The 15,007-nt window shown below is 37.9% G+C and overlaps 1 protein-coding gene across 1 annotated transcript in view; it reads right to left on the bottom strand.

Annotated features, from left to right (window-relative positions):
• Positions 1-563: 563 nt before the first annotated feature.
• Positions 564-15,007, bottom strand: part of TDRD5 (tudor domain containing 5) — a 95,533-nt gene continuing 81,089 nt past the window's right edge. The window contains exons 15-18 of the mRNA XM_067714513.1: positions 12,668-12,850; positions 11,759-11,902; positions 5,700-5,907; positions 564-1,221 (exon numbers count right to left, since the gene is read on the bottom strand). Of these exons, the coding sequence (XP_067570614.1) occupies positions 974-1,221; positions 5,700-5,907; positions 11,759-11,902; positions 12,668-12,850 (783 nt within the window). The 3' untranslated portion in view covers positions 564-973. The remainder of the gene's footprint in view (positions 1,222-5,699; positions 5,908-11,758; positions 11,903-12,667; positions 12,851-15,007) is intronic.

The raw sequence follows: 15,007 nt of genomic DNA, 5'->3' as shown, positions 1-15,007 counted from the left end.
TAAGAAATGCTTCTGTGTTGGATTTTTTACATTTGGGTATAAGTCTGGTATTTTATCACAAAGAAATTTGTATCACTCACATTCTTTAATTTCACCTTTCAGTCTTTTCTCCTGATGGTTTATACTATGAGCTAAACAGAATGTCACATAATAAATTGGACTTCAGAGAACATCATGTTATATAAATGCTTAAACAATACCACTGTTTAACTATTGTTACATTAAGGCTCCAGGGAACTATGATGACTTACAGAGATGGCTCAGCTAAGTTTCAACAATCGGTCTCTATAATTTTGCTGTCAGTCTTCAAGAAATTGCCTACATTGAAAGATAGCTTAATTTTTTTTTAATGTAAAAGGGTTCACATGACCAAAGCTTCATGGTGTGGATTTTCTTACTGATCCTAGTATTTCAAAGAAATAATGATGGTAAAGATTGGAGCCCTTGATTCTCTCTATGATATAGAAGTTTTCAAATGAGAAAAGGCAGCCTTAAAATTCAGACATCCTTTTTCTGGAAATAGGGATGTGAGAATTTTTGTCTTACCACATATGGATCACAAAACATTAGTTTTTCAGTTTACCTTTATCAGTCATGATATATACAAGAAAAACATTTATACACTGTTATAAAACAGAAACTAACACACCATTGTAAAGCAATTATACCCCAATAAAGATGTTAAAAAAAAAAAACATTTATAGAAACACAAAAACTCCTTTAAACTACTACATTGAACAAAGGTGAACAAAACCATACAGAAAAAGTAACATCCACAAAAATGAAAATTAACATTAAACATCAATACTTACACAACAAAGGGGACTGTTCGCATAACAAAGCTAACAGAGTCACACAGAAAGACAAAAGCATCAACTATCAAAATACTACTTTGTCTCAATACTTCCTTCTCTTTTGGCCTGGGGGGTCACCAGGCCCTAAGCATCTAGTTTATTTTTTCCTCCCTGCTCTCTCATGCTTCCATCCTTTTCACACTGGGGTACCAGTGCAGGAGTCTCCTGGATGTGGCCAGCCGCGCAGCAGCTCCTAAGGCAGCAGTGGCTGTGCTTCGAGGAATGTAGAGCTTCTGAGAAATCTGGTGCTCAGGAGACAAAATCAAAGACAGCTGGTCCATGGCTCCCTGACTCTTATCTTTGAACACTGTAATAGCATGGCTACTAGAAAAATCTTCATTCTCTAGGCTCTCTGGAGAGCTTTCCACTGAAAAAGAAAGAAAACACAGGTCTTTTCAAGAGGTTCTCACACTCTCCCATTCTAGATCTTTACTAACGTGTGTTACAACCATCTTCTGGTTAGGTGGTGCCAATTACCAATGGCAAATCAGAGAGAAAGAGACTCAGAAACCAGTCAAAAAATGGAAAGGAGATGAGGATGGGGGATCATGCACTGAGATAAAATAAATCTTGTCAGGATGAGGGCAAAGAAGAGAGGAAAAAATATCTACTTGTGAATAAGGAAGGGAAGATCTCTTTCTAGGACATCAAAAAAATAAATTGGGTATAATTCCAATTCCAGGGAAGAATACTTAAGCTCCCTTACTTCCTCCTCTCAGCAGTGAGCAAAATGGTGTCCCAGGGGCCTTCTCTATTGCGAAAGTGGTCCCAATTCCAAGTCTGCCAGCATAAAAACAAAACTGACCAAACTGACCATAAAAATGAAAATTAACATTAATTAACATTAACTGTGTTTGTTAAGAAATTCCAAAAGCCAATTATTAGCCACAAAGAGAATTCCTTGGGAATTAGTTTAACTAAGAAGAAATAATCTTTTCAATGGAATAAACTGCTGGGAACTCCATGCTGAGAGTTCTTAATAGCCACGGAAGTGGATACTAGCATCCTCACATGTGTACTCTAGACCAGGGCTACTGAAGGAGCTGGTCTATGAATTGTTTGAACCTGCCTGCAATGAGAGAAGGAGCTTTTGCCAACATATAAACCAACACACTGCTTCCTTCAAGAAAGTCCTCCTTTAGGAAAAAAAAAAAATCTAGGGGAGCTAAACAATGTGCTGTTGTGTTGTCCATCATCACAAATGCTTCACAGACTAGTACCGGTATGCTGACTACATTCTGAAAAGCACCGCTCTAGACCTTAAAATTACAGATTTCAAAAATTCAGAAAAATATCAGGTATAATCCAATATCTTATTTTGCATCTTTAGCATCTAGCAGCAGTAGCATGTGGTACACGTGCCATATAGTTATGATAAATTAAATTAAGGAGAATTTTACAGGATATTCTAAAAAGTAAAACTCTGACCGCAAGACTATAATTAATGCCCACTAGAGTGGAAAAGAGACAGTGAGTTCTAGTGAAGTAATGGGGCTTTACAGGAAGTCGTTGGTGAGCTCAGATTTTAAAAGGTATAAAAACATGAAAGGAGGGACACACGATGAAAGAATTTAAAAGAGTAGCAAAACTTCTGCTTCCAGACACGATGCTAATTAAACAGGGATTGAAAAATAATCTCTCCTGCTTTAAACAACTGAAAAACTGGACCAAGTATATAAAACAACAGCTTTCAGACACTGAACAACAAGCTCAGAGGACAGTGCTCCCTGAGAGACGGGAAACAAAGTGAGCCCTACAAGTGCCTGAGCTCACTGTCAAAATAAAGCCCAGGCTGCAGTACAGGGAGGGAGAGTCCACATTGAGCCTGGAGGTCTCCCTGTGCTGAGAAGACAGAGTTTGGAATTCATGGAGGCCAGGTGTCGGGAATTCGTGGGGGAAAAGTACAAGTGAAGAGGCAGCTGCAGAGACAGAAGAAGCCGGAGACCTGCAGAGGTCGCTTTGAGTCTTAGGCTAGGTAGCGATCTGGCTCACGTATGTGAGGGGACCACCAAGGCCAGGGAGAAAACCTACCTGAAAGGAGTAGGCAGAACAAACACTAGGCATTTTATACTGGGGCAAAATAGTTTTGTGTTCCCACCAGCTACAGTGTAAAGACATCCTAACACATAGGACATCAAGTCCCATCAATACCCTCAGAAAGGTACTGCCTAGCAGGGCCAACAGACTTAAGGCTTTTCTAAATCAGCCTAATGAAACCTAAAATAAACACAGAAATAATCAAAGCAATTTCAGGTAATTTAATTACATTCCTACCCCCCCCCAATAAATTATACATAGACAACAGGGAGGGAGGGAAGGAAGGAAGAAGGAAGGGAGGGAGGGAGGGAGGAAGGAAGAAAAAGAGATTCAGCCAACAATATATAATTCAGCATCTCCCATCCAATAAAAAATTACCAGATACACAAAGAAGCAGAAAAATGTGACTTGTAATTAGGAGAAAAACCAATCAGTAGAAGCCAATTCAGAAATGACAGATGACAGAATGCAGAAATGATACATATGCTAGAATCACAAGACAAGGGTATTACAATAGCTGTCATAAGAACACTCCAAGTATTCAAGAAGTGAATGATGAGTATGCTGAAGAGAAAGATGGAAGATAGAAGAAAGACCCAAACCAAACCCTAGAGATTATAAATTGAACTTCTGAGATGAAAAATATACTGGATGGGAAAAGAACATATTAAACACTGAACAAGAAAAGGTTATATGATGCTCATAGATCAGAAGACTCAATATTAACATGTCACTTCTCCCCAACTTGATCTAGAGATTAAAAAAAAAAATCCCAATAAAACTTTTAGCAGGCTTTCAGTAGAAATTAAACTAATCCTAAAATTCATATGGAATATGACCTAGAATAGCCAAAACAACTTGAAAAAGAGGAACAAATTTATATGATTTCAAGACTTATTATAAAGCCACAAAAATCAAGACAGTGGTATAAAGGCAGACGTAATAATAATAGAACAGAATGAAAGTCCAGAAATAGACCCTCACATATACAACTTAATTGGCTTTTGGCAAAGACATCAAGGCAGTTTAATGGAGAAAGGACAGTCTTTTCAATAAATCATGCTGAAACAGCTGAATAATTATATGTAATCAAAATAAACATTGATCCTTATATCACACCATACACAAAAATTAACGAACTGGATCACAGACCTAATGCAGGACCTAAAACTATAGAACTTTTATAAGAAAATGTAAGAGAAAGTCTTAGTTACTTGAGTTAGGAAAGATTTCTAAATAGGACACAAAAAGTTCAAACTATAAAGGAAAAAAAACCCAACAAATCTGATTTTATCAAAAGGAAAACTTTTGCTCTTCCAAGGATGCTGTTACGGAAATGAAAAGGCAAGCCACATACCTGAAATATTTGCAACAGATGAATCTGACAAAGGTTTTGTATCCAGAATAAAGAATTTTTACAAATCAATAAAAAGATAATCCAACAAAAATGCACAAATACTTGAACAGGTAATTCACTAAAGAAGATATACAGATGGTACATAAACACATGAAAACATAGTCAACATCACTGGCAAATAGGGAAATGTAAATTAAAACCACAATAAGATACCACCACACACCCACTAGAATGGTAAAATTTTAAAAGACTGGCAACATAATATGTTGCCAAGAAGATGAAGTAATCAGAACTTACGTATATCGCTGGTGTGAATTACCAAATGGTTCAGCCACTTTGGAAAACATTTTAGCAGTTCTTAAAAAGTTAAACAGGGGCTTCCCTGGTGGTGCAGTGGTTAAGAATCCGCCTGCCAATGCAGGGGACACAGGTTCCATCCCTGGTCCGGGAAGATCCCACGTGCCGCAGAGTAAGTAAGCCCGTGCACCACAACTACTGAGCCTGAGCTCAAGAGCCCGCGAGCCACAACTACTGAGCCCGTGTGCCACAACTACTGAAGCCTGCACACTTACAGACCATGCTCCGCAACAAGAGAAGCCACTGCAATGAGAAGCCCGTGCACCGCAACGAAGAGTAGCTCCTACTCGCTGCAACTAGAGAAAGCCCACGCACAGCAACAAAGACCCAACGCAGCCAAAAATAAATAAATAAATAAATAGATTTATTAAAAAAAAAAAAGTTAAACATGCAGTTAGCATATGACCCAGCAATTCCACTCCAAGGTACTTGCTGAATAGAAATGAAAAACATACGTCTACACAAAGAGCTGTATGTGAACACTCACAGCAGCTTTATTCATAATGGCCCAAATCTGGAAACAATCCAGATGTCTGTCATCTGGTGAACAGATAAACAAATTGTGGTATTTCCATACAACTGGGTACTACTCAACAATGAATAGGAACAAACTTTAGACACCAGCAACAACATAAATGAATCTCTAAAAATCACGCTAAATGAAAGAAATCAGACATAAAAACTACATACTGTATGACTCCTTTTATATGAAATTCTAGAAAAGGAAAAGTAACATGCCAGAAGCCAGAAAGTAGGGGGAGGGAATGACTGCAAAGGGATAGGAGGAAGCCTTTTAGACTGGCGGAAATATTCTATTATCATGACTGTGGTGCTTATTACAAGACTGTACACATTTGTCAGAACTCATAGCATTGTACACTTAAAAACTGGCAAGTTTTACTGTGCATAAACCTGACCCCGCCACCCCCCAAATTGCAGAAAAAAAAGAAGAGTGGCAAAGTGAAAGGGAACAATTGGAGGAGTTCAGACAAATGCTAACATCAGCAATTTTTCAAGTCATGTTCTGAAAAGATAAATGAAGGTTTTTAACAACATGGCAAACCATTGCATTTGTCAACTGTATGTTAACCTACCTGAACCAGAGTGTTTTTGTGAGGAATCGACCACTGCAGGAGTTGAGTTGAGCGCTGTGGACAGCTGAATTTGCTTTGGACAAGTCTCAATGCTGCTAGGCTCAAACTGGCCACCTTCTGCTGACTGCTGTGACTGGATAAGAGAGATGTAGAACTCCTCCAATTCGGGCAATGTGGGAGAATCTGAGGAACTCTTTAAGTTTGGTTGCTACAGAATGGGGAAAACGGGGCAAAAGCATAAAAAGTAACTGTTAGTTCAACAGTAAGAATTAAGTCTATTTTGTTTCCTTACTTATATACAAAAGAATATTTTCATATCATAATTAATAAATAAAACTCCCCACTTTTAAAAATCTAGATACTCTCTGGAAAACAAGTCCTTCTCTAACTTAGTGACCATTAATTCAAGAAGCATGTATTGAATGCATATTATGAGCAAACATGGTACTGAGGGCTGCCAAGGAAGAACGGCAGGGAATGAGAGAAATAACATTCACTGAGCACTCATTGTCAGGCACAATGTTAGGTTCTCGGCATGTGTTTCTTCAATGAAACATCAGAACGTTTTTCTAGGTTAGGTGTTGTTACATCTTCTTTATTACAGCTTCCTTTACTTAGCATAATGCTTTTTTACAAGAGGCTTACCAAGTTATCCAATGTCAACCAGTAAGCGACAAGGCAGAGAGATGAACTCAGGCTAGCCCATGTTCTCTGCTCCATCACACCGCCTCCCAGTAAATACGATCCCTCTCCCTAAGGAGCTCACAGTCCTCGGCTAGGGAAACAGTACACATGCTGCAGGTGGCCATGAAGAAGGCATTAACTGCATTCCGCAGCATCAAAAACATGCTAGGAGAACACAAAGGACTTAAAGGAGGGCTCCTCAGAAGAAGTGACAAAATGGAGTACTAAGAATCAGGGTTTGAGAGGAAAAGATGAACTTCCCAAACAAAGCCTCGATTTGGGCTAAAGCGAATGAAGTGCCAAATTGTAATCAACAGATCCTATATCCTACCACAGAGCCGCTGCTGAAATAGCTACAGTTTACAGTGACTCAGAGAATTTGTCTTCTGTGATGCTAACTAACTGGCACTGACGATTAAGTGGGCCCCGTCAGGACCAGGCCGTAATGAACCGACCTAAGTGGCTTACAGCCTGGGATCTGCCCAGGGTAAACTGAAACAAAATTTATACAAACAGAAAATGTAGCTTTGTGTGTTCTTCAGGCTGTGGAGTAGACATTTAATATCAGCTGGCATTCCTTTTGCATTCCTTTTTTCTTCCATTACGAAACACCTTGTTCATTTTCAAACATGGCTGGCATGGATGTGACTGATATATAATTATGTCATATACAAATGGCTGTGCCCCTTTATCTGGCAGCAAAAATGAAAACTCTAAAAGTCCACATAGCTATCCTGCCACACAATATGCTACTTCAGGAGAGCAAAGAGCTGGATTCAATTTTTTGCTTAATTTATGCAACTTCATGTATGTGCTTTAGCTACCCTTTAAGTTTATTCTCACTGAAAATGAGGTTCTTTCAATAAAGCTTCAGTGATAATTAAGTAAATATTAATATGGCAAACTTTTAGAGCTGGAAAGATCATTAATCCAAATCAGTCCTTGTAGACGGATAAACTAAGGCCCCAAAAGCCAACTTGTTCAAACTTGTGGTAAAGACTAAGCCACAGATGACAGAACTCCCAGACAGGTGTTTTTTACACTAAGCCCTGCTGCCTATTTTCAGGAGTTTAACAAAATCAAAATCAGAAACAGTTTTTTTAAAAGCTGTATCTTTTTCTCTTTCCTGATAAATATGATTTTGAAGAAAGACAAATTGTTAAAACATATTTAAATGCATGCTGACAGCTTTTCACACTGGAAAAAAAGAACCTAGGTGAATGCCTCCTAAATGTGTATGCCAGTACTGAAAGCAAGTACCTGCGGGCAACTTAAGCACTTAACTGAAAAGTAAGAGTCTCTTCCTCTAAACAGTGGTTTAGGGTGCTGCTGCTCAAAATGTGATTCACCATCAAGCAGCTTCAGCATCACCTGGAAGCTTGTAGGACAGGGAGAACCTCAGTCCCCGTACCAGATCTGCTCAGTCAGAATCTGCATTTTCACAAGATTCTCAGGTGATCTGTATGAACATTATAGTTTGAGAAGCATTGCTCTACCAGATTTATCCCTCTGTAGTTATCAACTACTGACTCCCTCGTAGTTGTCTGAAAATATACCTTTATGGAACTAGAGGTTAGTGGCAGATTTTCAAGAAACATGTTCATGATTTCTGAAACATTAACTTATGCAATCAAAAGCACAGCCCCAAACCACAACATACAACTTCATGCCCACTAGGATGGCTATAATTATTATTTTTTTTTTGCGGTATGCGGGCCTCTCACTGTTGTGGCCTCTCCCGTTGCAGAGCACAGGCTCCGGACACGCAGGCCCAGTGGCCATGGCCCACGGGCCCAGCCGCTCCGCGGCATGTGGGATCCTCCCGGACCGGGGCACAAACCTGTGTCCCCTGCATCGGCAGGCAGACTCTCAACCACTGCGCCACCAGGGAAGCCCCCTATAATTTTTAAAACTAGATAATAGCAAGTGTTGGCAAAGATGTGGACAAATTGCAACACTCTTATATTGCTGGTGGGAATGTAAAATGTTGCAACTGCTTGGAAAAGTCTGGCAATTCCTCAAAACACTAAACACAGAGTTAACATAGGACCCAGCCATTCAACTCTTAGGTATATACCTAAGAAAACTGAAAACGTATGTCCACATAAACACACATACACAAATGTCACAGCAGCACTATTCATAATAGCAGAAAAACAGAAACAACTCAAATGTCCATCAGCTGACACATGGATAAACAAAATGTGGCCTATCCATACAATGGATTATTCAGCCACAAAAAGAAGTAAAGTACTGATACATGATACAACATGATGAACCTTGAGAACATTACGCTAAGAAGCCAGACACAAAAGGCCACACACTGTATTGATTCCAATTATATGAAATGTCCTGAAGAATAAGTAAATCAATACAGAAAGTAAGATGAGTGGTTGCCTGGGGGGAAGAGGGTTGGGGAGTTTGGGTGGGGGTGACAGCTGAAGAATGCGTTTCTTTCTGAGATAATGAAAATGTTCTGAAATTCTTATGGTGATGATGGAGGCACAATATGCTAGTAAACTAGTGAATATACTAAAAGCCGTTGAATTGTACACTCTAAATGGGTGAACTGTATGGTATGTATATTATATCTCAATTAAGTTGAGGAGACAGAGGATGGAGTCTGAGCCCCACGAGTGCGGAGGAGCGTTGACAAACTCCTCAGGCTTTCAGCTGAGATCTCCAAAGAATCATGCTTTAGGAGTAAGAGCCACATTCAAGGACTAGGGACAAAAGTGAAATACAGCAGTCCTCACCAAACCTAAACCAAGCCTCAATATGTGTGAAGGTGACTGGCTGGAATCTGCCAGCCACTAGACAACTGAACCCTCTTTGGAGAGGAAGCTATTTCATCCAGAGCCTCTCTAAATTCCATAATGTTCAACATTCAATTAAAAAGAACCATGAGGTATGCTCCGCCTGTCTTTCCCCTCCCCTGAATGCCCAAAACAGGATCAAATGACAAGATCAAATAGAGAAAAAAGACAGTAAGAACACACTCAAAGGTAATTCAGATATTGAAATTATCTGCGAAAAACTTTAAAATAACTATGATTATTAACATGTTCAAGAAAATGGAAGTTACAGACAAAATTGAGGAAAATATGGAGAATTTAAACGGAGAACTGGAATCTATAAAATAAAGAATCAAATGGACAGTCTAGAACTGGAAAATAATATGTTTGAAATTAAGAGCTCAACGTGTGGGTTTAACAGCAGACTGGATCCTGTAGAAGACAGGACTAGTGCACTGGAATAATCAATATAAAACCTCCAAACAGAGGCATTGCAAAAGAAAAAAAGAGAGCGAACAAGAAAACAGAGCCCAAGTGGGACTCAGCCAAAAGTTCTAACATACGTAGAACTGAAATGCCAGCAGGAAAGGAGAGAGATAATGAGGCAGAAGCAGTGTTTGATTAGATGAATGGACCAGAATTTTCTAAAACTGATGAACAGTATCCATCTGCTGATTTAATAAGCTCAGTGATACATATGCAGAATAAATCCACAGGAAATCACATCTAGATAAATAATTATCAAAATGCTGAAAGCAAAAGACAGAAAAATCTTAAAAGAAGCCAGAGGGGGAAAAAAAAGACATACCTTCAAAGGAGCAATGGTAACTGACAACTGGCAATTCAACAGAAGCCAGAACATAAAGGAATGACATCTTCAAAGCATCGAAAGAAAACAGTGCCAACCTATTATTCAATACTCATGGAGAATATCCATCAGAAAGGAAGATTAAAGTCAGAAATATGGGAAATTAAACATCATACTCCCGAACAACCAATGGGTCAAAAAAGATCAAAGGTAATTAGAAAATATTCTGAGACAGACAAAAATGAAAACACACAGTATACCAAAATTTATGGGATGCAGCAAAGGAAGAATTAAGAGGGATGTTTCTAGCAATAAAACATTAAAAACACATTAAAAAAGGAAGGAAGATCTCAAACAACTCAATTTTACACCTTAAGGAACTAAGAAAAGAAGAACAAACTAAGACCAAAGTTAGCAGAAGGAAATAGTAAAAATTAGAGCAGAAATAAATGAAATAGAGAAAAGAAAAAAATCAATGAAACTAAGAGTTGTTTTATATATTGAAAATATAAACAAAACTGAGAAACCTTTAGCTAGACTAATGAAGAAAAAAAGACTCAAATGATATCAGAAAAGAAAAAACATTACAACTAATGCCACAGAATTGAAAAGGATTTTAAGAGACCATTACAAACAACTGTACACAAACTAACTGGATAACCTGAAAGAAATGGATAAATTCTTAGAAACATACAGTCTTGCAAGACTGAATTAGGAAGAAATAGAAAATCTGAACAGACAGATTACTAGTAATGAAATTGAATCAGTAATCAAAAACCTCCCAACAAAGAAAAACACAAGATAAGATGGCTTCACTGGTAAAATTCTACCAAACATTTAAAGAATAATTAATACCAATTCTTCTCAAAGTCTTCCAAAAAACCGAACACTCCCAAACTCATTTTACAATGCCAGCATTACCCAGATACCAAAGGGATAGTGGTTTTTTTCTGAAGGGGTGATGAAAATGTTCTAAAATGGATTATGCGGGTGGTTGCACAAGTCTGTGTATACTAAAAGTTATTTGAATTGCATACTTTAAGTGAATTACATGGTATGTGAGTTATAGTTCAATAAAGCTATTATATCTTAAAGAAAAACTACCTGAGAAACAAAATATAAAAGTTTATTTTATCCTAAAGCTAAATCTGTGCTTTAAGTAACCTACATTTCTGGAACAGACTGTTCTATGTAATGCAGCATACTTTTATCAATGATCCCATGCAAAGTAACCATATTCTGTAGAAAATATATCACTCAGAAGGTTCATCTTCCACAAATCTGCTTTTCAACAATTCTCCTAGACTTGAGTCCTTCATTTTCAATGTAATGCACAAAAGTACAGAGACCGTTAGCCAAATTTCACGATTCATACAAACACTCCTGCTGTTTTCAGGATGGAGAAACACAAAACAAACGGATTTTGCTCCAGGGTTAGTGTTTTCTGCCAAAGCAACAAAAAGAAAAAAACTGGCCTAGATGATAGGACAGATACAGAACTTAAAATGTATGATTAAGTGAAAATACCTGTTTTCCCTATCCCTAATGTAGAGGCTTAATCAATCTTTTAATTCTAGTCTCAGAATTTTTTTCTGGAGAGATGAATAACTACAGTAAGTTAACTGAAATTTATTTTTAAATAAACATACATTTTTATGTATATGTATTGTACCAAATGCTAAGAGAGGGATCATTAACCAGAATTTTACTTTCTAAAAGTGAAAGTATTTCCTCATGAAAACTTGTAACAATAACATTCGTTAGACATTTACATTTTGAATTCCGGTTGTGCCAGTATTTTTTTCTTGAGCACCCAGTCCTTCTGGTTTTTCAACTTCTACTTCCTTCCCACTCACAAGGCCTGAAGGCTGCCATGAATCATCCCATATAGCTTTGGGTGTAGAAAAACACCAATCCTATAGAGAAAAAAATTGCAACAATAAACTGAGACATAGTGCCATATGATCCAAATGGAGGATAACTTGGGCAAGGTAAAGGCAAAGAGGCAATGTATACTAAACAAGAAAAGATATTTATTAACTTTCTATATCAGTGTGAGTTTTCCCCCTTGCTTCACTGGTCCATGCTCAACACACTGAATTCCTCTGAATACACAGATCACATTAAAAAAACACAACTCTCTTTGTAGTATTTTCTTCAGTACTGTTTTCATGGTTAGATGATTTTCATGATCATCCAGTATTTAAATGGCACAAATAACAAGGGGCAACTTAAGTGTTGATAGTTCTTCTAAGAGCTGGTGGAAAATAAATTAAAATTCAAATATATAGGGCCCAATATTAGTAAATATACTCACTGCAGAGATCCAGACATAATATTACAAGGCAATGCAATAAAAATTAAATTAGGGAAAACTGTTTATTTCTAGATCCTAAGGCTGTGACTAGGTGCCAATGGTAAAACAAAAATCATAATGATTGATAGAATAGGTAGCCACAATAAGTCCATGGTTTACTCTCCCCTGCTTCATCCTGCCCCCATCCCTAACACTACCATCTTTGGTGAGGGGGGTGGGTGGGGGTGGGAATACATTCTTCTGAATTATTGTCTGATTAATCCCTATGAAATGCAGAATGCATAGCTTTTTTGAGGCTTGGACAATTACATTAATACTTCCTTTTGCAGTAGTGATTTGCTTTATGTTTTCCCAGGGATCTAACCTTCTGTGGCATTTCTTTACATGATGAATATGGTTTCTTTCCATCAAGCCTTGAGGTAGGTAAGTGGGAGGCAGCATCACTTCCTTCTCCCATTCCAGCCTGCAAAGGTATCCAGTTCTCATCCCATATATCATCATCTATGGTTACTGACTCCAGGCATGGCATTCCAGTGGGAATCTCATCCTAGAATGTATCAGGTGACAAATAAAACTTTAATTTATGATTCCTGTATGTATTTTGAAATTTAGGTTGAAAATTTTTCCTAACTCCAGGTAAAGATGGAAGTTTGAGTACATAATGTATTACTCTCTCTCCTGACACATCACCAAAATAAAATAATTTAAGGTATAAACTTAGGGTCAAAGAGAATGTAAAAGGAGAAAACATCACCTATGTTCTGGATACAGGAAATCAGACAACTGACAACTTATTATGCAGTCCTGAGAAAGTGGAATCCTGAGCTTGGAGCAGGAAAAACTGAGAGTCAACCCAAATGTACACCATAAATACTGCAAAAGTTCAGGAATTGCTCCTACGGAGTTTTTGGAATTGAGGGTGTAAAGTGGGAATGAAAACAAGAGCTCTCGTTAAAAGTCTGTGTAAGAAGCAGTTAGATCTCCAGGTACCCTCCCCTATTTAAAAAACCCAGGAAGCTACACCTCTTCCTCCTGCTGGAAGACTAGAGGTCTTCTGGAGGGTAAAGCTGAGGACGCTGCAAATATATAATAAAAACAGTACAATTAAATGAAGGGTTGTTTTATACTGAATATAGAGCTCTGTCACTCTCTTTTTGATAGCAGGACAGAGATGAGAGTAAAGAATGCAGAAACTTGAAGATAGATCCAATCTGATTATCCAGTCTGAACAACTGAGAAAAAAACTGGGAAAACAAACATACATACAAAAATAAAGTCTCAGGGAACTATGGGACAATACCAAAAGATTTAACATTTGTGTCGTCAAAGTCCAAGAAGAAGAAGAGAAAGAATGCAGTGCAGAAAAGTTATTTGAAGAAATGTGTCTGAAAACTTCCCAAATTTGGTTTGGGAAGACACAGACCTACAGATTCGAAAAGCTTAGCAAAACTCAAACAGGATAAACTCAAAGAAATTCGTGCCTACATAGATTACGATCAACATGGTGAAAACTAAAGACAAACAAATATCCTGAATGAAGCCAAAGAAAAATTACACATTATTATAGTGGAACAACAATTTCAACACTGCACATCTTGTATCAGAAAACATGAAAGCTAGAAGGAAGTGAAATGGAATTTTTAAAGGGTTGAAAGAAAAGAACTGGCAACCTAGAATTCTACATCCAGCAAAAGCGTCCTTTAAGAATGAAGATGAAATAAATACATTCTCAATGAAGAAAACAAAAATAATTTGTTTTCCACAGACTTGCCCTAAAAGAATCACTAAAGGGAGTCCTTTGAATAGAAAGGAGATGATACCAGAAGGAAACTTGGAATATCAGAAATCAAGGAAGAGCAATAGAAAAAGTAGATATCTGGGTAAATATAATAGACTATTCCCCTCTTGAATTTTTCAGAATGTTTGAAGATGGAAAGCAAAAAATATAACATTATAAATTCTCAATATACATAGTTATTATACATAGTAGAAAATAAAGAAGGTGGGAAGGGGTAAAGACCTATATGGTAGTAAGATACCTACATTCCACTTGAAGTGGTAAATATTGATTAATTCCACTGTGAAAAGTCAAAGGTGTATATTGTAATTCCTAGAGTAATCAGTACAAAACCATACATATACAATGAAAATGTAATAAGTAAATTAAAATAGGCTACTAAAGAAGAATGCTAAATAATAAAAGAATACTACCAAAAAACAGGAATACTAAAAGAAGAAAGGAAGAGCAAAGGAATGAAAAGCTGGGGAAATGAATAGAAAGATAATAAAATGGTAGACCTAAAATCAAAACATATTGATAATTTTATTCAATGTAAATGGACTAAACATACTAATTAAAATTCAGATTGCTGTGCCTGGACCTAACCCTTCCCACCTGCAGGCTGGAACCAGCCCTGGGACACCCAGAACCATGCAGCCAGCTGTGCTGGAAACCAGCTCCACCACCAGCAGACTGGCACCGCAGAACCAGACGACCCAGAACCTGGCCCAAGCCACCACACAAGGCAGAGCCTGGCAACCAACCAGGCTGAGAGCCAGACTTGACTACCAGTGCACCCACAGTAGTGGGCCCAGTCACAACAGAAGGGCCCATGCAGCCCACATGGGGGCATCCCTATAGAATATAGCTCTGGTGACCAAAGGGGAGTGTGCTGCTGGGCCCCACATGACGTCTCCTATATAA

The sequence above is a fragment of the Pseudorca crassidens genome, chromosome 2 (genome assembly GCF_039906515.1).
Source record: "Pseudorca crassidens isolate mPseCra1 chromosome 2, mPseCra1.hap1, whole genome shotgun sequence".
NCBI lineage: Eukaryota > Metazoa > Chordata > Mammalia > Artiodactyla > Delphinidae > Pseudorca > Pseudorca crassidens.
Note: the sequence above shows the minus strand (reverse complement) of the source record. Positions and strands in the feature narration are given on the sequence as shown.